Raw genomic sequence first — 27,505 nt, forward strand, 5'->3', positions numbered from 1 at the left:
CATGTTTGATGCGAGTATTGTGATGATTTTTGTAAATGATATTTGTTACGTACGTTGATTTCCGCTTGGGATCATCCCTTGGGAACGATTGTGTACGTCTCTGATATAACACGTTTTGTTCTGATGTGAGTATTGTGATGATTTTTGTAAATGATATTTGTTACGTGCGTTGATTTCCGCTTGGGGCCATCCCTTGGGAATGACTGCGTATGTCTTTGATAAGATAGGTATATATGTTGTGTTCAGTTATGATAATTGCTTATATGATGTTTTGTATATTATGTATGTGACTGTCATGCAGGAAGTGAGCCCAAGGTATGGAGAGTTTTCCATAAACCTTGAGTTTACTAGAGATTCGTCTCTAACCCCGTTTGGGGATATGATTTCAGGAACACAGTTAATTGAAGAGCCTCATGGGACAAGGACACTAACCGTGGCTAGAGGTACTAGTATGAGGATGTGGAGTTCTGGGTGGCTGGAGGCTACTATTTATTTTAGACGTATTTTTGGAAAAGATGTATTGTTGTATAGTGTTCATATTCGATGCATGTACATTTGTGTATTCAGATATGTGCATGTGCTGAAATACGTATGCTGTTATAGTGGCACAAAGCTAAGTTATTCATGCGCCCATGGATGGGTATATGATCCTATACGGATATCTGGTACTTCTGAAAATATATACTGTATAAACTGTTTATCAAGATTCCTTGAGCGTGGGATTTGCAAATCCCCAGTTGTCCAATTTAAAGAGGTTACTCTGTCCGATTTTCGTCTTCGTCGAATAAGAATTGAACTAGGAGAAGTGTGCTATGTGATTAGGACATGTGAAAAAGGATTATGAAAAAGAAAAAGTTAGCTCGTATTTTCGTAAGTTTAAGTCTTCCGCTGTTTCTGTTAAGTATCATATGTATGTTAATTGAACCGGCTCGAGGCTGGGGATGTTACATTTAACATGTCTCCTCATGCAAGCCATTTGGGCTTGAAGCATGGACAATGCATAAGCTTTCACCTTGTGCCGAAATTCAACTTTTTTAAAAAAAAAATGAGGGCAAAAAAGGATTGAACTCTAGATCACTTGGTCATAAAAGCTCTAATAACATGTCATGAACCAGCTTTCCCAAAATCTGAAGTTGTTAGGTAAAAACACATTAATAGTTTTATATCAGCATCTCTAACAAGCACAAACATATTTACTTCAGAAAAATTGTTTTTCTTCCTATATTGAAACCCAAAGCAACAGTAGATGGAATGATGCATTTGTTGAGTCATGGTGGGGATGGCAGGAGAGTTAGTAGCAATAGAGGGGTTATAGTGGTAGTAGCAATGATGGTAAGGTGGTTAAGTGGTGATGTGATAAGAACCTTGAGGTGCACCACACCAAAAGCTAGCTCAAAGGGTGGGAGTGCCCAAGGCTTTATAAACCCCACATTAGTTGCCCATACAACCAATGTGGGACTCCAAGTCCCATACCTTGCAAATGGGATCGTAACATTCCACCACGCTCCGCAGCCCCGGCGCCCACGCGGGCTGGCTTTGCGCTAGTCTTTTACTAGCCCCGGGCGAACACTGCAATGCCGGCGTCACCACCCGCGCCGCTCGATTGCAACCGGGAGGCATAGTGGAAGGCTCTGATACCATTTGATAAGAACCTTGAGGTGCACCACCCCAAAAGCTAGCTCAAAGGATGAGAGTGCCCAAGGCCTTATAAACCCCACATTAGTTGCCCATACAACCAATGTGGGACTCCAAGTCCCATACCCTGCAAATGGGATCGTAACATGATGACACTAATGGGAGAGTAATTGTGTAGCGGTGGCTTTGTTGGACAAGTGGTGAGAGCAACATGAGCTAGATAGATTTAAACAAAAAAAATAAAAATAAAAACAAAACATGTTTTCAGTTTCTCTCTCTTTCTCCCCCTTTTTCTCTCACTTTCTCACAGTTTACGTCTGGTTTTGTTAAACTGTACTATCTAGATAAGCTTATACTATATGATGCATGCAATATATGTTGGGAATTCAAGTTAGAGTGATGAAGCTCCATATTGATTATGAAATGACCCATGAACCTAACGTCTTAAAATTTTGAGTTAAAATATGGTGTTGGACCCACTTATTGATTGGTGTAGTTTAGTCCATTGATGATGATCTTCCCGCCACAAGCTCCCTCTGGCCGCATAACAATGGTATTAGAGCCTCTATGACCAAATGGTCAAGAGTGCGATCATTGTTACCCTCAATTCATCATATAAGAAGTTGAATGTAAGCACGAGGTAACCACAAAAAAAAGGGCATGTGGATTGTCCAAACTTCAAAGCCAAGGACAAAAAAAAAAGGTCTCTTGTAAGGGAATGTGTTAAGAGATATAATAAAATCATTCATATGCCCTTGATTTGTTTGAAGCCACATACGAGAAGGGGGTGTATCCAGGTGAGGTTTGGTGGTGGACAAGAATACGGGTTCAATTACTTTGCCTCATGTCTCATCTACAGCCAAAGCAATGCATTTTGGAACATATATACTTTGCATTGCCCAATTTAGTGGTTTATGGGAGGTGAGTGTATGAATCTCGCAGGCAATTTGGGGAAATACTGGCCCACTGAGATCCCAGTGGATTGTGATTGTCGTAGCAGTTCAGATCTTGGTTATGCTTCCAAAGCTGGGGTTTCTTTTTAGAAGGGTCTGATCAGGTCACACTAGGTAGGCAGAACTTTCATTGAGCCAACCCAAAAAATTAGGGACTATGGGGTGAGGTCAATGCTCTCACCTATCTGTGGTGTGCTTAAAGGAAAGAGTTGTGGTTGTGGATGACTCAATTGTGAGGGGAACTACATCCAAAATAGTCAGGGTACTCGAGGAAGCTGGTCCCAAGGAAGCTCACATGAGAATTGCAAGCCCCTCAATTATTGGGTCATGTCATTACGGGGTGGAAAGAGGTGATTTTGGACCCAACCCCATCAATAGATTTAAGCCATTAACCACGATGTCACCAACCCTCTTCACTTTTAATTTCACTGGGCTCAACAGGGTATTTCCCAGAGAAACAAGCATAACAAAAATTAGGACCGTCATTACCCAACAGCTTCTTCAAACTATCAAATCGCAGAAAAGCAAGTGAATTAAATCCAATAAACTCCCTTATTTCCTCCACACTCTTCGAGTTTAGTGTGTCCACCCATAATGACATGACCCAATAATTAAGAGGCTTGCAATCCTCACGTGAGCTTCCTATCCCATCAATCTATAATATTATTCTCTCTATTTTCCTTGTTTAAGGGTTCATTTCATAAAAATAGTTGTTTTTTATGGTCAGCTCACTATGCCTGATGCCAACCCTCCTCCTTTCTCTTGACTTGGGATAGGCCATGCAAGCAAGCACACATTATTCTCTCTATTTTCCTTGTTCAATATGTAAAAGTACAAAAAGATGAACTTACTTAATTTTAGGGTAGAATATTCCTCCACAACAAGAAAAAGGAAAAGCAAAGGAACATGAACAAAGTACATCAAAGCAATAAAGCTCGAGTATCAAAGCATCATAAGGACGATAATATATTAATATGGCAAACATTGTAAACATCAAGCATCTAATGGTCTACACAAATCCTAAACTCATTAACCACTAAACCCTTTCTGAATCAACATAAGCTCCTCAAATTTTCAAGGGTTAATGCAATAACAAAAAGATCATTTAGACAGTTTAAGTAGGGATACAATGCATAAGATATCATAAGTTAATAAAAGACCTAGTGTTAAGGCCCACTCCAGACCGCACTAAATGAGCAAGCCGTGGGATCAATTTCTCCAATGATTCTGCATCAACAACTTTTATGCATGAGTCTAAGGTCTCCCACATAGGAGAGCCTTTGGCAATGGAAATTCTCAAACTTTCAAGCTTCTCTGACTGTATTCCAACATTTGCAGCATGAAGCTGAGAAAGAGACAGCATAAAAACATATGTAAACAATAATTAATAAGTGAACTCATGCAAGGGTCTGAATATATCATTCAACCACACCTCGACATAATTGAGCCCTTGGTCTTCTAGGCTTGATAAACTTTCAAGCATGCAGCACACTAAATCAGACATATGAGGACGAATTGCAGTTCCAGCATGCTGAAAAGAGACAAATAATTAGAAACACTCAAGATTCATTTTAACAGCATAAGTTATTAGAATAACAGCAATACATTATAGCTTACTTCCATAATAGTAACATTAATTTTATACAATCGCAATCATATAAACTAAGTCAAAAGATTGCCAGGAATTTCATGCTGTAGCAACTAATAACAAAACAGACAACAAACACAGCCAAAATTATGTACGCTATTATACTTGTTGTAATGTATTATATGTGCAGGTCTGCAACAATCAAGCTTACCGGGAAACAAATTCTACAAACAGTTATTATTCTAATTATTTATTTTATGTTTGGTAAAAAATTAAATAAATAAGTACAAGAGAATGGGATAACCTATCCCCCTAAAACAGTTAAACAAAAATACTAAAACCAAAATGAGAAACATCAAGAAGAGAAGGCCCTACCATCACTCTTTGGATGGAGGGAGGGTTGGGGAAGGGAAGGCAGGGTAAAATTTTCAATTTTAGTTAAAGAGAGTTACTTAATTTTATAAAATCGAATAAGGGATGATTGGAAGTTTTCATGACAATCTATCATTTTATTCTGTTCATTCTAAAATATCATTAAATTATAGAATATTTACTTGAAATGAAAAGTTTATACTGCCTTGCATTTCCCTCCAAAACCCTCTGTCCCAACATTTGTGTGTTCAAAAGTACTGCATAAATCATTGCATATCACACCAAGAAGCCAAAAAACAATAACCATCATCATTTGCAACAAAAAGATGAGAACCAAAAAAAAAAATCTAAATACTCCTGCTTTGCTCCAATTTTGTACACTAGAGCCAAGCAAAACATAATATAATAGCCCAGCTTAATTAATTAGTAAATCAAGTGTGATTAATTAATTAAGCATGTAGTAGTGAGGAAAATTAAGTATAAGTCTTAATTAAGTGAGATGGGGTCAATTCTGAGTTAAAAAGTGTACTCAGTGGAAATTAAGGAGTATAAATGGGTACAGGCAAAAGTGCCCAAAATATAAAAATAAAAATGAAAATATTCCTAGAATAACATTCCAGACTTTTGGGTAAAGTTTGGTAATTAATGGAGTTGAATAGATAAATGAACCAATACCCACTTGATTCCACTTAACCTATGTTAAGTCATAAAACACAAAAAGGAACCCATTTCCCACCCCTTGCCCGTCGAACAGCCAAAGAAAGGAAGGAAGAAGAAGAAGAAGAAGAAGAAGAAGAGGAGAGGGAGAGGGAGAGAGAACCCTAGAGTGAGCAAATCTTAACCGATTGGAGTGATTCAAAAGCCTAAACCACCTAGAATCTTCCCCTCTTTCATAATCCTAGCTTAGTTTGTAGTGGGGAGCATTGTGGAGTGGGATATCCTCCTCCAAAAATTCGGCCCATTGGAGAAATTGAGGTGTTTGAGAGTTCTACCTCCATGGAAGCTTGAGGAACGCTCATTCCTCTATTGTGTGATCATTGGTGGTAAGTTTCCACTCTCTTTCACATGATTCTTGGAGATTTGCATTAGTTTAGGGTTATGAATAGTGAATTGGGGGTTTTTATGAAATGTGATTAAATTAGCTATGTTCTAGGAAGAATGGAGCTTAGTGTATGTTATGAGAAATGCTAGGAATGATGATTAATCGGTGAAAATGAGCTTAGATAGTTATATGACTATACTTTGAATATTGCAAGAATATGATACTTGGTTGTGAGTTTTCTTGCAATTATGATCAATGGTTTGGCTTGGTTGATTGATGATTGTGTCCTTGTGATGTCTAAGATTGAGACATTTGGACCAACCGTGAGTGATCAACCATTGGAGCAAGCTATGGAGCTTGATTAGCTCTTTGGAATAGGTGAGCTCATGCTAAGTTAATATGCAGAGTTGATGTGGTAGTAATGGATATAAGTAAATATTCATTGGATAGTATGATTGATGCTATGGCACCTTGGTGTAGGTGTGTTACTTGTAAGTCATTGTTGAAACCAAAGTTGATTGGTTGCTGAACCTGTTGGTGGTGAACAAAGGTTGAACGGAAGCTTTGAGGTAAGCCTTCGGACCTTGGGTGTAATTCCCTTGATTGTTCCACCAAGCCCTGATTGGGTAGTGGTTGTGATAGTGTATATAAATGCAATGAAATAGTGTAATGCTTTGTTATACGTATGTGTATGCTTTGGTGTGGCATAGGATGGTGTTTCCCTATGTTGGTATGTTGCATGACGATGCGTAAATCATACTTGGTAGTTTAGCTAGCCAGTAGGACTATTTGCATCTGAGTTTCCTTAGGACAGCTTGAGAGCTCGAGGGATTTCTCCTGGAGATGTTATTGCACTTTGCATAGATATGTATTTACTGCATTATTATTGTTATTGCTATTACACTGATATGGAACTGTGGGGTGGAGAGATGCTCCAAGGACCCCTGGTTTACTGGATATATTCGTGTATCTCACCCCGTGTTGTGGGGACCCCCTTTCAGGTAAGGATGCTGCAGGAGCCACCAGTGGCAAGTGGCCATACTTGGATTAGTAGTGATGCATGAGGATCTTGTATTTTGATATTATACATGTTATTTTGTAGCTCACATGTATAGGATTGTAATTAATAGACAATTAATAGATGTATGTTCTGTTTATTTGGAATGGACTTAGCCTATGCTCATGCCTTTGGTTATCTCTTTGTTGATGGGAGCCAAGGGAGTGATCATAGCGTTTTGTAAGCTAAGTTCCATGAATTGTAATGAACATGATTTGTAATTGATGATTACTTTAAGTTCAATATATGTATGCTCATTAACTATTGGATTGTTGAACTGGAAACTAAATTAGGTACCTAGTGCTAAATTAGGAAATGTTGAGAAAACAAAGACATCATGTCCGGTTGACCAATTTTCATACCCAATGTGATGGAATTGGACTTTGATGTCTCTATGTAAGTTGTAGACATTTCTCTTAGCTTTCCATAGAGACCAAAATGGTGTAATTTGAGTGAGTATAGCTCAAGTTATGAGTGGAAAACCATAGGTAGGTTAAATGACCTTGTTTTGGGTCACCCAGCCCTGTGGATGGCACCTGGGGCGCCAGATTCACGCTTGGGGCGCCAAATTACAGAACCAGACAGTAGCATCCACGCTGAGGGCGCCACTCCCACGCTGGGGGCGCCAACTTTCTGTTTTCCCACGCTCTGGGCGTGGATCCCACGCTACGGGCACGGGGTTCTGGAGATTTTGCACCCTTTTTCTTAGAAAATGCCTAACTTTGGCTACGGTGCTCCGATTTGAGCGCGGTTTGAACCTACGCGTAGCTAATGAAAAATCCTATAACATAGTAGAAGATGGGAATCATAAAAGAAGTGTAGAATTAATTTGATAATTAAAGAGATGAAGACATTCAACGACGTATTGTCTAATATACGGGGAATATAATATTAAGTTTAGTCCCATTATTCCGCAAAGCAAATATGGTTATGATCACACACTTGGTTATATTAAATTCGGCACGTTTTAAAAGGAAAAATTTATCCGGAATTTAATTGAACCATGTGATTGTAACTGCGCTTAATGCCGTACGCAATGATAACAATTCGGTTCTAGAACGGGGTGTTACACATAATACATCCCTACAACAATTAATAAGGTTTGAACTTCAAAACACATTACACAATCATTCACCATCTGGTGGCAGAAAAAGTTTTAAAAAAAAAAAAAAAGCAAGAAAGAAAAGAAAGCACGTGACATTCCTAACCTTTGTAAGCTTCATAACAACTCCAATTGATGCCTTCCGGACACTATCAACTTTACTTAATATACCTTCTGCAAGCAAAAAAGGTAAAACAATATCCATTGCTTTGTGTGCATCGGACATGTCAGTTAGAGAGACATCACAGAGCCTTGTTGTCAACGAAGTTACAGAACGGCATAATTTTTCACCAGAAATTCTGACAGTTTCCTTTATGTCGTCCATTGCACGAAATGCTCCTGACCATAATCTTTTTAGATGCTTTCCAACCTGTGGGTGGAGCAAGATGAAAGAAAAGCATAAAAGACATGCTGAGATGCTCCAGAAATATCAAAATCAACATACTAATATGGTCACAGTTTCTTACTTATTATCTCTCCTTTCAGCATTATATTATTTTCTAACTGAATCTTTATCAACACATATAATGATATAAATATGGAAAGACACATCTTGATTAACAAATTTATCTAAAGTATGACAGTTTTATATTTTGAACCTGACTATTAGAAGATCATAGGTCTTCCTCACAAATACATCTTATATTACCACACAAAAGATACACAACTCTGACTCTGCTTTATGTTCCAAGCACGATTGTAACTAAAAATAGGAATACTGACCTAATATATATATATTGATAAAAGGAGATTTCATTACGAGAAAGAAAATGAATACAAGGAGAACATGAAATCCCACTAGATCAAACAAAAAAGGAAAAACAAAACATAGGAAACAAAAAAATAGTACATCAAATGTAAAGAGCTCTCTAACCACTCTGTAAACCAACACTTGAAAGCCCCCTAAATAAACCATACTCCAGCACCAAAACAAAAGCCAAGAATACAATTATCACCAAAAATTGGAAGGAAGAAACACGTGACCAGAAGCACAGGCACTATTCTCCATTGACAAACATCACAAACCAACAATAATACCACAACCCCCAAATCTACCCCAGCTTTTTACGGACAGAACCTCACCAAAATAGTGACTTGGGGTTTTGTTGCCAAATGCAATTACTATAATTTTGAGGATTTATTTTCTATAAAGAATAGTTCACTGTGAACTTTGACAGTGCTATTTAAACTCAAGAAAAACATAAGTAATCTTAATGACCTCAAAAAACTTTCGTCCTTGAATAATATCTGCAAGGGCGAGACATGATGCCTCACGTGACCGCCAAAGCCTGGATCCACATTGTACTAGTAAATCTTCAATGATGAGATCTAAGTTTTCATCAATTGTTTTCTTTGAGTCAGCCACTAGTGACTTCCATATATGTATCATTGCATCCTAAACAGAAAATTAACAAATGCAACAAACAAATGAAATTTAGTACGTGAAAATGAGAATTCATGAACTTAATGGATAACATGCATAACATGGCCATCTAAAGGAAAAGGAGTTGTTTACTGAAAAAGGCAAAAAAATTACAAACTAAAAATGATCTATTTGTGAGTTAGAAAGAAAACTCACACAAGGCACACGCTAGAAGAACCTAGCAAAAATTTTAGGGGGCAAAAATAATATTTTTAAGTCTGATGTTGGCATGCATTATGTAACAATATTATGTTCTATTCATAGATGGAAATTAGACACACATATTTTTGGCTTCAACTAGAGTTGATCTTGGTAAGGAATAAGGATTAGATTCAATACCGAATTATAAATGAAAACTTGAGAGTTTGTGATATCAAGAGGTATAGCTTGGTGACAATAATTATTCATGAAGAATTATTCTTGTGTATGTGCTGAATAAAAAAGAATTATTCATGAAGCAAAAGCTAAAGTTAGCTTCATTTTTTAATGTTTTGACCGAATCAATAAAGAAATGGAGATGCGATGCCAATGCTATTGTACTTGACTTCATGCATTCCTTTTCTGTTTTGTGTAGGTACATTGCAAGGTTAAAAAAACTTGGAGGTAGCTGCCCCTCCCTGCATTCCTTGAGGGCATCTACCTGCACATTTTTATCAGGATCATACTGGTAGCGTACAAGCCTTGGAATTAATGAACGTAGATGTGGCTTAAGAGCATCCCCAGCTTGTTTTGCTATTTTAGAGAAGCCAAAAGCAGCACCCCTCTTCGAATTCAGAGAAGCTTGATAATTAGCTAGATCCATGAACTTATAAATTAAGTCCGGTTGTCCCATCTCATTTGCTAAGCTACACAACTCTTTGTAAGTATTCATTTTTCCTCCACTAACACTTTCACCAAGAGCTCCATCTTGAAATACTTCTGTGTCTTCAACAAGCTGCACAACAAAACTTAAGGAATATAACATTAAAAAGAAAAAGGAAATAAAGGAAGAAGAGAGCAAAAAAAAAAACCCACCAAGCCTTATTCTAATAAAGCAACTTACTTTGATGGCTCTTTTTCGTTTCCCGGACCCAGTCAATGTATTCACAAGTGCATTCACCAAATTCTTTTTCATAGATTCATCTCCAATGTCGTACACAATACTCATGCCCTGAGAAGCCAACTCTTGTGTGAGTTCATTTTGCTCACCAAGAAGGTGGGAAAAAGCCTCCTGCATTTACATAATAACTGTCAAACTAATCTTAAGATGCTGCAACAAAATGGATATGGTGTTGAGAACATATGTTACAACCTATGTTAGGGAGTGGTCAAGGGCATTTATTAGGGCCAAGTTAGTTGTAACAGTTGTATTAAACAGTTAGGCTTGTAATTAGGTGGTTATTCAGTTAGGCCTTTAGGGGAGAGGTTCAGCCTAGTATATAAAAGGGATGCTCTAATTGTAGTGGGGTAGCTTTTGGTTAATTCATAGTTTTGCTGAGAATTTCTCAGAGGAAGGGGAGTGCCCCTTGAGAAAAGGTTTTCCTCGTTTGTTCTTCCATAATACTTCAATAAAATCGATATCTTCCTTTATTCGTTCATCTTTTCTTCTATTTTCTTCTTCTGCTATAAGTTTTCCTTTGCCAAGAAATCTAGAGTTGTAACAACATCATATAAAACAAGTTACAGACTAACCTGGTTGCACGACAAATTTCCAGTCTCACAATAAGAAAAGCTTCATCACAACAATCCCAACAACACTTATTTAGAATATTAACGTAGAACAAAAACTAACCTAAAACCCAAATTATTTGAGACACAAGTCAATCATGCACATTCAGAACCATCTCATCATACCACTTAGAATATTCAACATAGATTTAATCAGTAAGGTTCCAAGAATATATACACTGTATAATTAACCCTTCCAACCACCAATCTCTTGCAAATCCTCTGCATATTAGGGTCCCAAAAGTAAAGCAAACTAGGATTGCCACACATGGGAAATCCTCAAAAAAGACAATAGCCCAAAGCTGAATTTCGAAACCATCCATATAGAAGTATAGCTAGGGCACGATGATTCACATTAACATACAACCAACTCTGCTAACAAGGACAAAACATTATGCAAATTCTCCAGAGGCTTCACAGGGATAACAATTGAATCCATAGAATTCGCATGCAAACCTATATCTTTCCCAATCTTATGAGATCATGGGACTCGATCCTCAACAACCTTAATATCCCATTACGTAACACCCTTATAAAATCTAAATCAGGATCAAAGGTTTTTCATTCACAATGAATGAAAACAGAGAAAAAGAGAGCCACATATCCACTTACTCCACCTGCGCCCAAAAGTTTATCGTAGAGAAACCAATGACCCAATCATAAACCTCGTAGCAATCTAACTTAAAAAATCCCTGACAACAAGTATCAACAGACACTCCATTGGTGTTATGGCGAATTTTATATCTGACAAATGAAAGCACTTTCAAATTCAAAACTATTAATACCCAAAGGAAAGGCCAGCTTGAGGAGTAAGAGTTCAATAATGATAATCTCATAATAGACACCAAAAACCAAGGCCTTTATTCCTTGACTGTGCGCTCCTTGGGCACCAAAAGTGATAAAGTTGAAACCAGATAAACAAATTCTGAAAGGAAAAGGACTCGTAATTCTTATGAACACCTTTAACAATACTTAACAAGTTTGAACAAAGCCAAAGGAAAACTATAAGGATCACGGACCATCTTCCAATTTATATTTCACACTAACTGCACCCTCGAATTCCTGCTTTCTTTCATACATATGAATATGAACCAAAATATGGGGAAATTATACAACTGGAACCATCAGACATATCTTTAAGTTAAAGGAAAACAAAATAAATATTTATGAGCTTAGGGTATATGACCTTGAAAAACAATAAAATACCATAAATGAAGAATGACAGATTACTAAAAAGACGGGAAGAAAATAGGAAAATATTTAGTTTCTTAATGCAAAACCTGAATTTCTGGAAGCATTCGCTGAATAGTAGGATGATTGCCGCAGTACTTTGTTAATGATACTAGCCAGACAGTTCCGGCACATCGCTCTTCTTTCCTGCTACTATACAAAAGAACATCAAAGAGCTTTTTGGTAATTGCATCTCTCACAGAAGCATGATAATCTTCACTATATTCACTTTGTCCACTACTATGCTGCTTTGGCCCAGAAGAGTCCAAATCTCCCATCAAAAAATTTGAAGCCATTGACAGTGAAGTATAGTTAGTTTTGAGAATTATGTCAGCATTGACAGGAACACCACCCCACAAAAAAGAAAGAGCCTCCCCTGCAGCGAAGAGAATATCTTCAACCTGAAAAATGAAAATTTAGTAACAGAGATGTGACACATTTTACTTGCTGCAACTTATAATCAACATCAACAATACTATAGAAAGTTTGAATGATGGAACCAGTTTTTCCATTAAAACTAAAAGAAAAAAAACGTACAATAAATAGACACCAGAAATATTCCAGTGCAACAAATCCCTATAATCAGGGAAAGAGATAAAACTAGAAAACTGAATCCTATTTTAACTAAACAGGAAAAATATCAGAAACAAACTAATCCTAGGAATTTAAATAACAAATAACGAAACAAACTCCTAAGATTAAGGAGGAAAAATAAAACATTCTAGATGCTGAAAACTAGGGATTGCAACACTCCCCCTCAAGCTGGGTGGTAGATGTCCAGCATTCCCAGCTTGGAAATTAGTCCTTCAAATTTAATTCTTGATAAAGACTTGGTTAAGATATCAGCAATCTGGGACCCTGTGGAAATGTGACTTAGATCAATAATATTTGCATCAATTTTTTCCTTGATGAAATTTCTATCAAGTTCAACATGGTTGGTACGGTCATGATGGATTGGATTATTGACAATTCCAATGGTGGCCATGTTATCACAGAAAATCTTCATAGGATCCTTGTATTCGAGGTGTAGCTCCTTTAGGACTCTTAAAATCCACATTCCCTCACAAGTGCCTAAGGACAATGCCCTGTATTCGGCTTCAGCACTGCTTCTGGCTACCACAGACTGTTTTTTACTCCTCCAAGTGACCAAATTTCCCCACACATATGAGCAATAGCCTGTGGTTGATCTTCGATCGATAATGGATCCTGCCCAATCAGCGTCCGTGTAAATCACAATATCACGGCTGGAATTTTTCTTGAAGAACAATCCTTTACCAGGAGTCATCTTTAAGTATCGTAGGATTCTGTAGACGGCTTCCAAGTGCTCTTCATTTGGGCTGTTCATAAATTGACTGACCACACTCACAGGGAAACTAATATCAGGCCTAGTGTGGGCTAAATAAATGAGTTTTCCAACTAGTCTTTGATATCTCTCAGTGTCTACCGAAGCACATTCTTGTTTGAGTCCTATCTTGTAGTTCGCCTCCATTGGTGTATCAGAAGGTTTACATCCCAACATCCCTGTTTCATTCAGCAGATCAAGAGTATATTTTCTTTGAGAAACTGAAATTCCTTCCTTAGTTCTTGCCACTTCCATTCCAAGAAAATATCGTAATTTTCCAAGGTCCTTGACCTCAAATTTGTGAGCTAACGTCTCCTTTAATTGCTTTATCTCATCCTCCCAATTACCAGTAATCACAATATCATCAACATAGACAATTAATATTGTAATTTTCTGATGAGGTGCAGTTTTAACAAACATAGTATGATCAGTTTGACATTGGGAGTACCCTTGATTTTTGACAACTGCAGTAAACTTATCAAACCAAGCCCTTGGAGATTGCTTCAAACCATAAAGGGATTTTAATAATCTACATACCTTTCGAGATCCTTAACCATCTTCCACTCCTTGGGGAATTTCCATGTAAACCTCTTCTTCTAAGTCACCATTTAAGAATGCATTCTTCACATCCATTTGCCAAAGGGGCCAATCTAGGCAAGCAGCAATGGACAAAAGAATTTTAATTGAATTAAATTTTGCTACTGGAGCAAAGGTTTCCTGGTAATCAATGCCCTGTGTCTGAGTGAATCCTTTGGCCACAAGTCTTGCTTTATGGCGATTAATACTCCCATCTTCATTATATTTGATGGTAAAAATCCACTTACAGCCAACCACTGATTTTCCTTGTGGTAAGGTAACTATCTCCCAAGTGCCATTTTTTTTGAGTGCATGCAATTCATCCTGGATAGCAGAACACCATTCAGTAGTCTTAGATGCCTCAAAGTAGGATGTAGGAATGGTTTCCTTGTCAATGTTCTTGACTAGATGCTGCATCCTGGAGGAAAGATTAGCATAGGATATAAAATTACAGATGGAATGACTTGTACATGTCCTTACCCCCTTACGAAGTGCAATTGGCATGTGCAGAGCATCATCAGAACTTGGCAGCAAGGATTCAGTTTGGTCAAGTGCAGGACTAATGGTTTCTTCAGTTGGACCAGGAGCCAAGGTAATCTGTTTGTCAACATGTTCAAGCATCTCAGAAGTTGTTCTGTATTTGGGCCGTCGCGTGTAGACTTGCAGGGGCTGCTGTTCAGGCGGTTTCTGGAGCGGGCCGGAAGAGGATAAGCCATTAGATGAAGTGTCATTTTCCTGAGATTCACCTAAGACCGGTGTAGGGGCTGTTGAAGCAGAGTTTTCTGGAGTATTAGTCACAAACAACCATTCCTTGGAATTAGGGATCTCCCCCTGAATGGCGGTTTGGGAAAAATAAGGCTGATGTTCAAAAAAGGTGACATCTTTAGTAATGTAGAATCGATGTGTGGCTGGACTGAAGCATTTATACCCCTTCTGAGTAGGGGAATAGCCAAGAAAGATGCCCTTAAGAGCCCGAGGATCCAATTTACCACCTTGAGAGTTATGAATGAACACGGTGCAACCAAAAATTTTTGGTGGGAGATTTGGGGTTAAGGTCAATGAAGGGAATGCAGTGAGGAGTGTTTGGTAAGGTGAGGAGAAGTGTAATACCCGAGATGGCATGCGGTTGATAAGGTAAGTGGCTGTAAGAATAGCTTCCCCCCAATAATTTTTGGATGTATTTGAGGCAAAGAGTAGGCTACGAGCAACTTCAAGTAAATGGCGATTTTTTCTCTCAGATACACCATTTTGTTGTGGGGTATTGACACAAGAGCTCTGGTGGATGATGCCATGGTCTTTTAGGTAAGCTGAAAGGTCCAAGTTAAAATAATCACGTGCATTGTCAGATCTAAGGGTAAGGATTTGGGTTTGAAATTGGGCAAGGATCATTTTGTGAAAGACTTTAAAGGTGGATGTGACTTCAGATTTATTGGCTAATAGGTACACCCATGTCATTCGAGTATGATCATCAATAAATGTGACAAACCAACGAGCACCCGTAAGGCTTTTAACAGTTGCAGGTCCCCACACATCACTGTGGATAATGGCAAATGGTTTAGAAGGAACATGCATTTGTAAGGGATAATGAGACCGAGTTTGTTTTGCAAGTTGACATATATCACATGAAGGAAAATTCGAATTCTCATTAAATAAAGAAGGGTACATCTTTTTCATATATTGAAAGTTTGGATGCCCTAATCTAAAATGCCATAAAAGAGCCTTATTCAAATTGCTAGTTGCTGCAAATGTGCTGTCTTGAGTCTTCATAACCGCGGCTGTGTAAAGTTGATATAAACCATTAGAGACCCTAGCACTGCCAATCGTCCTCCCCGATGCCAAATCCTGAAAAATACAATCAACGTGGGTAAATTTGACTGTGCACTTTAAATCCTTGGTCAATTTGGTAATAGAAATTAAATTGCAGGTAAGAGATGGAACGTAGAGAACTCCAGTTAAAGATATGGTTGACGATAGGTGAACAACACCAATTCCGTGAACCTTGGCTAAGCCTCCATTTGCTGTTTTTACTGATTTTGCCTTGAAAATGGGAAAGTATTCAGAAAGAAGAGAGGAATTACCAGTCATATGATCTGTAGCCCCAGAATCTACCATCCAGGAATCACATTTATCAAGATCGGATTGGAGAGCTGTATGGAATGTACCTGATTGATGACTATCAGATGAGGGATTAGATTTGTCCTTATTGCAATCTTGCAGCATGCGTTGTATGGCTATCACTTGTTCCCTTGTAAATGTATGGCCTTCGGATTTTGCTTGCGGAACATCTTCTACAACTGCAGCAACATGATTAAAGTCTCTGTTTTGTCTTGGCTTCCAATCAGCTGGCTTGCCATGGATTTTCCAGCATGTATCCCGAATATGCCCAGTTCTGTTGCAATGGTCACACCAGAGCTTACCATTTCGCCTAGGTCTGGAGTCTGCATTGTTGGGTCTAGAGACAAAGGCTGCTGCTTCCAAAGGTGCATCAACTTTTGGGATGCTATTGGTCAAAACTTTGCGGCTTTCTTCCCACTTTAATTCAGAAAAAACTTCTCGCAAGGATGGCAGAGGGCGAGTGGCCATGATGCGGCTGCGAGCTCCATCATAGATTGGATTGAGTCCCAAAAGAAGGTTGTAGGTGCGGTCTTGTTCAACAATTTTCTTATACTGAAGAGTATCGGCTGGAGTAGTCCATTCATGTTGATCATAAAGATCCAATTGTTGCCAGAATTTTAGGAGTGAATTATAATAGCTGGTGACATCCTTGTCCTCCTGTTTGAGATCACGAAGAATCCCCTTGATGTGAAACAAGGCAGCTGTGTTATCTTCCTTAGAGAAGGCTTCCTTCACGCCATCCCAAATTTCCTTGGCTGTGGAGCACAACATGTATGTTTCAGCTATTTCAGGCACCATGGAATTCAGCAACCAAGACATCACAAGGTTATTTTCAATGGACCACTTCTTGTATTGTGGATGACTAGTTTCCAGAGGAGCAGCATCACCCGTACCGGTGAGATGATCTCCCTTGCCACGGCCTCCAATGAACATACGAACGCTGCGTGACCACAACAAATAATTGTCTCCATTGAATCGATGACCAGTGATGACTAATGCTGGACTATCGTTGGTAATGACAGCTGCTGAGTTGTTGTTGGTTTGGTTTGATGCTGAAACATTGAGTGGGGTTGTTGTTGGAGTGGTATTTGTACCGGTGGTATTGGAAGAAGTAGTTTGGTAGGCTCTCATGGTGCCAAAGAGTGGCACATTGGTAGCCATGGGTGGATCAGTCCCTTAAAAATCAAGCTCTGATACCATATAGAAAGTTTGAATGATGGAACCAGTTTTTCCATTAAAACTAAAAGAAAAAAAACGTACAATAAATAGACACCAGAAATATTCCAGTGCAACAAATCCCTATAATCAGGGAAAGAGATAAAACTAGAAAACTGAATCCTATTTTAACTAAACAGGAAAAATATCAGAAACAAACTAATCCTAGGAATTTAAATAACAAATAACGAAACAAACTCCTAAGATTAAGGAGGAAAAATAAAACATTCTAGATGCTGAAAACTAGGGATTGCAACAAATACCTTTATCCCAAACTAATTCGGGTTGGTGGTAGATGAACCCAAATGAAAGGTAAAAAGGGATAAAAATAAAAATAAATAAAATAATAATAATATATATAATATATATAAATATAAAAGTAAAAATAAAAGGGGAAAAGAAGAATAGGAAGAAGAAGAAGAAGATGGGGAAGGGGAAAAGAGATAAAGGAAAAGAAGGGAAAAAGAAGAAAAGAGGGGAGATGAAGAGGAAAAGGATTAAAAAGGGACCATCTGGAACATAGGAATAACAACGGGTCTAACCCTCCACCATGCTAATAGCTTTTCTCCATTCTGTCCTAAGGCACACCGTCCGCCAATCTATATCCCACTCCATTAAGTCTTGTTTTACTACTTTTCCCCAAGTAAGTTTCGATCTACCTCTACCGTTCTTTGTGTCGAATCTTGGTAACAAACTTTTGTTCTTTTGGGAGCATCCAGGGGGCTTCTCATTACGTGTCCAAACCATCTCAATCTATGTTCTCTCATCTTTTCAGCAACCGATAGTACTCCTACCTTACATCGAATATCTTCAATTCTTATCTTATCCATCCTCATATAACCACACATCCACCTTAACATCCTTATCTCTGTTACTCTCATTTTATGTGCATGTTGCCTATGTGTTAGCCAACATTTAGCTCCATATAACATTGCGGGCCATGCTGCAACTTATAATGGGGGGAAAAATACTATTCATGGACACTTAGTTAAAAAACAAAACAAAAAATACCACTTAGAATTTTTCTCAGTCAAGATCATGGCATCCAAAAAACCAATACCTAGCTTCTCAACAACATAATTTATGCAGGAGCAAAAATGCTAAGTTTGATAAGAGGAAATCAAATGTCAAATCCCAGGTGATGCAAATTCGTGTACCATCTTCAAGGCCAAATTCCAATCAAGTTCCCGAGTTGTTTTGGGACAAATTATGCTTAGTTGGCTCCCTTAATGGATCAATTATGAAGGATGGTCAAGATATCAGCATTAATACTTCAGTTTGCTTCAATTAACGATGTAAATCAGCCTTGAGACCTTAGCTATCATCTTTCTTGTGTCTTGAGAATATAATTGTTGTACTTCTTAAGTAACTCAACTCTTAGGATGTTGTCATTAAGCTAGTTTCAAGGCAAATCAGTCTAGGGAGTTGGAGAATGGTTAATAATTCACTTCTCTTTATATTTTCTTGCTTTTAATTTCCTCTATAAAATATAAATAGGGAATAATTGTAACCCACAAAGCATGATTTGATGAATGAAAATTAAGTGTTGCAAGTTCTTTCAAATACTTGTTTTGTGTAAAGAATCAACACAAGTTCTGATACCATGTAAAGAACCTTGGGATACACCACCCCAAAAGCTAGCTCAAAGGGTGGGAGTGCCCTAGGCCTTATAAACTCCACATTAGTTGCTCATACAACCAATGTGGGACTATATATCTCAACACGCCCCTTCACACAAGAGCCCATTGGGCTTGAAAAGTGGATGATGCACAGGCCCACCTACCTGTGCGAACAACAAAGAAAATCCATTTGAAAGAAAGAGGGGGGCGGCGAGGATCGAACCCGGGACACGAGGCTCTGATACCATGTAAAGAACTAATTTAATCCAAAAGCTTAAGCTTTTGGGTTGAATTGGTTCTTTACATTTTGAAATCTTGTTATCTATATCTAACCTTTGGTTAGTGGTGAAACAAGCGGGTTCTTAATCAATTGGGAGGGTAACCTAGCCTTTAATCTCAATTGTGGTGGACTCTTATTAGGCTTGGACCAGTGGCATAGCCTTTATTTGAAGCCATATTTTTATTGTTTCTCTAGAAATAGAAAGTGTCCATCTTGTTCTTCTTCCAAAGTTCAATTCTCTCATTCTCATACCCATCCCGCACCAATAATAAAGAAAGAAATAGAGAAAAGAAATTGAAAAAGGAGACCAAAAAGAGTAATAGCAAACTAAAAATCATTTCAACTTAAGTCACACTCATAGCAAGTAAATCGTATAAAAAGAGGAAGAAGAGGAAGAGGGAGAATCAGAATTACCTTAGATCGACAAAGACTGAAAATCAAATTTAGGGCTATATCTAGCTGAGTAGACGATGTTTCTTTTACACATATATGTCCAATGGATATAACAATCTTCTGTATTGCTTTGATGTCATCACCCGAGAGAAGCTTGCTCAATTTATCACATAAAATAACCAGAATTCCATCTGCAGATAATCACACACTCCTATAATAGCTCAAATGTTGGTCCAAAAACCAAGTTATTCAGCATATATGAATTAACTTTACCTGAATTAGAATCATCAAGTGGGGGTAATGAAATACGCAGTCCAATATGACCTAGTGCTTGCATTGCAACAGAAGCCAGCGCAGAAGTTTCAGAATTAACCACATCAACCAGGCATCTAAGTGTGTTCTGGAGCAATATTTCTGGCATCTGCCAAGATTTTGTATATACACAAATGCAAACATGTGTATCAAATATAAACACGTGATTATACCCAACTGAGATTAGAGTTTCATCTGATAAAGTAAATTGTAGAAAAGCCATTTGCTCCAAAAAGCATGTTGATCACGATCAAACTCACAATTACACGCTCAAAGGTCATAATGATAAAATCAAAATTCTATGAAAGGTATGCAAAAACATAAATATATCAAATCTTGTACGTAGTGTCAATTGATCCCACTTTAGCTTGTTTGTATATGCAGTAAAAGTAAACTTACAGAAGGTGCTCTGGACAAATAGTCTGCAGTTACATATCCTATTGCACAAAGCGCACCATGCTGAGTCTCAAACCTGTCAATAAAAAAATTCGACATGAGAACATATAAAATAGGTGAAAAAATAGGATGATTCTCATAAACTAACTTTAAAAATTACAGTTCCAGTGTAGAAACCTTGACTTGTGTGTTTGGCTGAATAAGGAAGTCAATTTAGAAATAACAGCAGAAGATTCAGGGATAGGAAGAGAAGAAGACACAATTCCAAGTAAGCGTGCAAACGATTCACGAGTGTCCCAATCCACATGACTTAGTTGATGCTCAAGCCATGAAACTTTTAGTGCGTAATGTGATGCTACCACCTAAAAAAACAAATGTGTCACAAAGAAATGCAAGGAAAAAAGTAATCAAGAACTCCAACAACTGACCTCTGGCATATGTGATCCAATTATAAGTAACGCATTGGAAGCATTCACGTGCATTTCAACAGAGCCTTCAAATAACATAGAATGATCTAGGAACAAGCATAATCTCTTCACTGAAGACAGAAATTCAGATGATCCTTCTAAGGACTTGTTCTGCTCCAACTCTGACTCAAAGCACTTCAACAAAAATTTAATCATGGCCACATATGTATTAGCAGGAAGAAGGAGGTTTTGTTCTCTAATTTCGGTGGACTCTAAAATCTTTGGCTGTTGTCTAATAACATAATCCAGCATCATTCCAAGTTTGGGATACTTAAGACCAACAGTTTGACTTTCATTTCTAAGAAGACAAAGGCCTTCAAGTGCCATTTCTCTGTTTCAATCCAGAAAAACAAAACTAATTTCAAGTTAATGGAGCTACATTTGATAAGCTAAATGAATTTAAAAGACTTTAGGTAATAAGAAAAATCTATTAGAGACATAATATAAAATCAATCATCTGTCTTCACCTAACAACTTAAGTTTTTGGGATAGTTAGTTCATGACATTGTATCATATCCTCTATGACCAAGTGGTCTAGAATTTGATTCTTGCCGTTCCAATTCTTTTAATAAAAAGTTGAATTTCAACACAAAATAGGTGGCTTTTGTGTTGTCTACGCTTAAGCCCAAAGAGATCTTGTGTGAGAGGACATGTTAGAGATGTAATATAAAACCATTTATGTGTCTTCCCCTAGCAGCTTTAATTTATGGATAGTTGGTCAATGACACCATAAAAAATAAATAACTCAAAAAATCTAAATAGAATTAATATTACAAATCAAAATTTTCATGCTATTCACTGAATAAAGTTCAAAGATCATCACTGAGGGATAAAAGTAACTAGTTTTCAGCAATAAAAAAATGCATTACACAAAGTAGAGTCACAGATTATTAAATAAGTCTTGTAAGCTGAGCGCATGACAAATTCAAGATAGATGTTTGTCAAAGCTTAACAAGTGTGCTTGTCCTTTTCTTGTCTGATGTTTAGGGAGTCACAGTCAATAAAAAAATACTACTAGATAAAGCAATCTTTAAAAACGTGAATAAAAATACAATCCATGGAACAAATGTTTTAATGTGCATATTACATGTTGTGTACATGCTTTAAAAAAAAAACTGTCATGAGACGTACCCAATGAAAACAAGGCAAACAATGGCTTCATGCTAGATTGAATGAAGAAACATAGTATTAAGGGTTCATTCCGTGATTGCACCTCCTTTGTAAAACAAATATGCAAGCAATGGTGTAAAAGCTTTTCAATGAAGGGCATGCAACAATAATAGCCTTGGAGAGTTTTTTTCTTTTCTTGATGAAACAAGAAATTCAACAAGACAAAGATAAGATAATTACAAAGAATTGGGAGGATAAAGGATCCTGCTTAAAATAAAAGGAAAACAAATTTGTAAATAGAGTAGTTTAGCATGAGGGACGAAATCCCACATTATGTATATCTCTTTGAAATTTCTTCCGTGTTTATTCTTGTCTTTCTTCCTTGTCTCTCATTATCTCATTTAGGATGATGAGAGGCTACGATGGACAAGATGTGTCCCCTTCAGAGCAGTGGTACTTGGGATCTGATTCTCCCACCCTTTCAGAAGTCTATTGTTGATTGCAGATGGATATACACTATCAAAGTTAGTCCTAATGGTTCAATGGATCGTCTCAAGGCTCGGTTAGTGGCCACGGGATACATTCAAGTGTTTGACCTAGATTTTGGAGACACGTTACCCCAATGACGAAAATGGCCTTTATTCGATTCTTTCTTACTATGATTGCTATTTGTTAAGGGCTTTTTATCAATTAGATGTTAAAAATACTTTCCTTCATGGTGATCTTGCAGAAGTTTATATGGAGCAACATCTTGGGTTTGTTGCTTAAGGAGAGTCTAGCCTAATTTGTCATCAATGCAAGTCCCTGTATTGTCTCAAAAAGTCTCCATGGGCTTGGTTTTGAAGATTACATTGTTGTACTGCAGTTTGGCATAACTCAAGTGAGACTGACCATTTAGTATTTTATCGCCACTCTATTCCAAGATCCATTTATTTGGTAGTGTATGTTGATGACATTGTCATTCCAGGTGGTGATTATCATGGCATTACTCAAGTGAAACAACACCTCTGTCATCATTTTCCGGCAAAGGACCTTGAAAGATTTTGTTATTTCTTTAGAGATAAAGGTGACTCAATCCAAATATGGTATTGTGATATCTCAGAGGAAATATGCTATGGACATTCTTGAGAAGATAACTTTCTTGAATGCTAAGTCAGACGACACTCCTATGGATCCAAATGCCAAGATTCTACCAAATCAAGGGGAGTCATTCTCAGATCCAAAAAGGTATAAAAGATTAATTGGGAAGCTGAATTGCCTCACAGTCACTCAACCAGACGTTTGCGATCAGTGGAATGAAGGGATTCGTATTCAAGTACATCAAGACAACTCCAGGAAAATGTCTCTTCCATGGACATAAAGGTCATACCCGAGTTGTGGGATACTTATATGTTGATTAGGCAGGTTGCCCCACTAATAGGAGATCCACATCTGGGTATTGTGCATTTGTCGGAGATAACTTAGTTTCCTGAAAAAGCAAGAAATACAATATAGTTGCCAGATCGAGTGTTGAAACAAAGTATCGTTCCATGGCCACAACCACTTGTGAACTCATCTGGCTAAGACAACTGTTTAAGGAGACACTAAAACAAAATTAACTCTCATTTGCAATAATTAAGTTGCTTAGCATATTACTTCCAATCCATGTTTCGTGAAAGGACTGAGCTGTAACATCCCGGGTGCTGACGAGGGCGGGGAGTGATCGCCGGTGCGAAAGGGCATGGACAAGGAGCGGCTCCTGGTAGGCTTCTAGGGACGGGGGTACATGAATGAATCGAATCAACACCCGAAAGAGAGGGATTCCAGAGACTGTGCTGGTATGGGACGGTACAGTTGGGAATGGCTTATAAGAATTAATTGGTACTACCTATACTAACAAGATGCATCTACTTTTCGGTAGCCCGGAATGGAAGAACTCCATAGTTAAACGTACTTGACTTGGGGCAATTCTGGGATGGATGACCTCCTGGGAAGTTTTTCCGGTAAGTGTGCAAGTGACGACAAAGCACGCTGAAAAGTCTCGTGTTAGTGTGTGGGGACAGTCGTTAATCCTTACAAGTTGCCAGGCGTTACAAGTGGTATCAGAGCAGGGCCTCTCTTCCAGTACGGTGTGGTTCGAGGACGAACCAGGCGGAAGCTGGTGGGCATGTAACATCCCGGGCGCTGACGAGAGCGGGGAATGATCGCCGGTGCGAAAGGGCATGAACAAGGAGCGGCTCCTAGTAGGCTTCTAGGAACGGGGGTACATGAATGAATCGAATCAACACCTGAAAGAGAGGGATTCCAGAGACTGTGCTGGTATGGGACGGTACAGTTGGGAATGGCTTATAAGAATTAATTGGTACTACCTATACTAACAAGATGCATCTACTTTTCGGAAGCCTGGAATGGAAGAACTCCATAGTTAAGCGTGCTTGACTTGGGGCAATTCTGAGATGGGTGACCTCCTGGGAAGTTTTCCCGGGAAGTGTGCGAGTGAGGACAAAGCACGCTGAAAAGTCTCGTGTTAGTGTGTGGGGACAGTCGTTAATCCTTGCAAGTTGCCAGGCGTTACATGAGCACATTGAAAATGTCGTCTCGGGAGATATCGTCACCAATTTTGTTAACTCTAATGATCAATTGGCTTATGTGTTCCGTTAGTTTTTGAGAGATCGTCAAATAGATTACATATGATCTTTGTGCTCCAGATTGAGGAGTGTTGCAAATAGAATAGTATAGAGTAGTTTAGTGTGAGGGATGATGTCCCACATTAAATATATCTCTTTGTAATTCCTTTCATTCAGTTATATAATAGAGTCTTCGTTGTGTAGTTGAAACACATGAATATTTGTATATGCCTCTTGGGTCCTAATATTTAACAACACCAAAAACAAAGAACAAAGAAAAGCACCACTGAAAAAAAGCTACCCAATCCCTCAACATATCTGTTACAGAAACTCCTTTAAAATGACTATATGCATTTAACTCATCACAGCATGTTAGCACACTGCAAAAGGAATTTGTAATACCTGATATCTAATTTAGAATCTGCAGCTGCAAGCATACAAATAAAACGACTCGGGCAATGTTGAAAATCAAACAAAGATGTTGCCCATCTTACAGCACAAAATCGTACTTCACTTTCCTCCTGTCATCACCCCAAAGCAGGTTACTGTTAAAACCGTATATCCTTTAAATATTTGGATAAATGAAGGAAATTATTAAGAGTAAATAAGAAATAAAACAAAAAGGTATCTTTTCCTCATAGGGGAAAAAAAAGAACAATACAAAGTCAAAAATAACAGTAACAATAATAGTAATAAAAGCTATAAAGAACCAATTCAACCCAAAAGCTTAAGTTGTTGGGTGAGGCTACATTAATGGTTTTTATATATCTCAACACGCCCCCTCACACGAGAGCCCACTGGGCTTGAAGGGTGGACAATGCACAGGCCCACCTACCTGTGCGAAGAAAGAATTCTTCTAGAAAGAAAGTGGGGGGCGGTGAGTATCGAACCCGGTACACCGAGGCTCTGATACCATATAAAGAACCAATTCAACCCAAAAGCTTAAGCTGTTGGGTGAGGCTACATTAATGGTTTTTATATATCTCAACAAAAGCTTGATAATTCCTCTAATAAAATGAGCCCTAAAAGAAACCATGTGAAATGCACCAAAGAGAAGCTACGAAACAATCATATCCCAAAGCCCATCACGGAGCAAGGACATTCATTGAAAAATCTGAAAATTATACTCCAACCAAAGACAGCATAAATGTCCTACAAAGCACCCCAGACACCGCCAAATTTCTCAAAAAATGAAAAAAAAAACCTATTCCAATTGTAACTAATGTGGAACAATGTAAAATAAATGTGCAGTTGACACACCACACATATATTAAGTGACAAAACTTCATTACGTCTATTAAAATGTAACATGTCATAAGTTCAGATGATAAAGCAAATAAGTCAAACACAAAACACGCAGGTGCTACATTGGAACTTCTTTTCAAATATTTTTATATAAATTTTATTTGAATGGATAAAGGAGAATATACAAAGCTTGGAAAGCTCAAAATTTTTATTAGAGACAAAGGTAAGATATTTTTATAAAAAAATAAAAGAAAACCAAGAATCTTACAAACTCAAAAATGCATCAAAACGGGACCATGCCCAGAACTACAAACATAGGCCATAAACACGACCCTATTCTATTAACTTCTTAAAAAATATATTACATCATTTTGGGAACTAGTCCAAGGAAATTACCATTTATAGGTTCGCACAATTTTTCATAAAAGAAAAGAAATTAAGAAAAAACAAATAAGAAATACAGCTATATCAAGATTCATGAACGTGTCTCGAGAAGGTACTATATCTGAATATAGTCCCCTAGGGAGAGAGTAAAAAAGCCAGAAAGTTGTCTGTGTACCATTTGACAATTTTTTAGCAGAAGCGTCTCCAAATCTTGTAACACAGCCAATGGGGCTACCTGATACACAAGATAATACAGTCAATAAATAATGTACAGAGGGGGTAAAGTCTCAAATCAACCAAAGGTCCAAAAGTAAGAGCAAAATAGAGCCCCACAAATATTTCCTGGGCCAACACCAAATAGCTTAAACTTTGGAAAGAGCCCATAAAACATAAGGAGCCCAAAAAAAGTGATTTTCCACTTTCCATGCAATAAAAAGAATTCAATTCAATTCAGCCAACATCGTACCAATGCAACCATAAATTAACTATATAGCTTTACCAATGCATAATTTGAATAAATATCGAGTAATTAGGAAGGCAACGGTTAAACTAATAGAGTTTTTCCAAATAATATACTACAGAAATACTTGAAATATCAAAATCGAAAAGACATTTTTTTTATTATTATTTAACTATATTCTCTACTTTTTTCTTTTAAAGACTTTGTTAGAAGCAAAGAAAACAAGAAGTTCCTTTAAAGACAAGGAATCCATCCAGATCAAAACATAGGGCAAATGATACCTAAAACAAAAGAAGTTCATCAGCTCATCATAGCTCTCCAATTTCATGCATTAAAGAAAACAAGAAGTTCTTTTAAAGACATGGAATCCATCCAGATCAAAACAAAGGGCAAATGATACCTAAAACAAAAGAAGTTAATTAGCTCATCATAACTCTCCAATTTCTTGTATTGATTTTCTTTGTATGTCATGATCAAAAGGAGGTTTAAATCATGGAATTGTTGAATACGGAGGCAGCTGGCACTCAGCTTTGGGAGTCCAAAGACTCCAATTAAAATCTCCTTAAAGGGTAGGTTAGTAGAGGTACAGCAACCAATTGTATGCTGAGGTGTACAATGCATCCTCTCAATTTACTTCTCTTAAACTTTGAATTTCGTGAAATTAGAGGGTATGATTTTGAGGAATGGAAATTAGGGCAAGCAATTGTATACTTTTTACTTGTCAAAAACCAATTGTATCCTGAAGTGTACAATGCATCCTATTAATTTACTTCTCTTAAACTTCGGATTTCGTGAAATTAGAGGACATGATTTTGAGGAATGGAAATTAGGGCAAGCAATTGTATACTTTTGACTTGTCAAAATATCTAAATACAC

The 27,505-nt window shown here is 37.7% G+C and overlaps 1 protein-coding gene across 1 annotated transcript in view; it reads right to left on the bottom strand.

Annotated features, from left to right (window-relative positions):
* The window catches only part of LOC133315038 (uncharacterized), a 61,047-nt gene that overhangs the window by 16,303 nt on the left and 17,239 nt on the right, over positions 1–27,505 (bottom strand). The window contains exons 13-26 of the mRNA XM_061516584.1: positions 26,345–26,404; positions 24,943–25,061; positions 20,786–21,155; positions 20,535–20,719; positions 20,361–20,433; positions 19,923–20,070; positions 19,671–19,840; positions 12,160–12,510; positions 10,215–10,382; positions 9,813–10,106; positions 8,969–9,145; positions 7,856–8,119; positions 4,021–4,119; positions 3,749–3,933 (exon numbers count right to left, since the gene is read on the bottom strand). Coding sequence (XP_061372568.1) covers positions 3,749–3,933; positions 4,021–4,119; positions 7,856–8,119; positions 8,969–9,145; positions 9,813–10,106; positions 10,215–10,382; positions 12,160–12,510; positions 19,671–19,840; positions 19,923–20,070; positions 20,361–20,433; positions 20,535–20,719; positions 20,786–21,155; positions 24,943–25,061; positions 26,345–26,404 — 2,663 coding nt within the window. The remainder of the gene's footprint in view (positions 1–3,748; positions 3,934–4,020; positions 4,120–7,855; positions 8,120–8,968; positions 9,146–9,812; positions 10,107–10,214; positions 10,383–12,159; positions 12,511–19,670; positions 19,841–19,922; positions 20,071–20,360; positions 20,434–20,534; positions 20,720–20,785; positions 21,156–24,942; positions 25,062–26,344; positions 26,405–27,505) is intronic.

This window comes from Gastrolobium bilobum, unplaced genomic scaffold (assembly GCF_033153095.1).
Source record: "Gastrolobium bilobum isolate Gb01-03AN ecotype WA unplaced genomic scaffold, APGP_CSIRO_Gbil_v1 utg9008, whole genome shotgun sequence".
Taxonomy (NCBI): Eukaryota; Viridiplantae; Streptophyta; class Magnoliopsida; order Fabales; family Fabaceae; genus Gastrolobium; species Gastrolobium bilobum.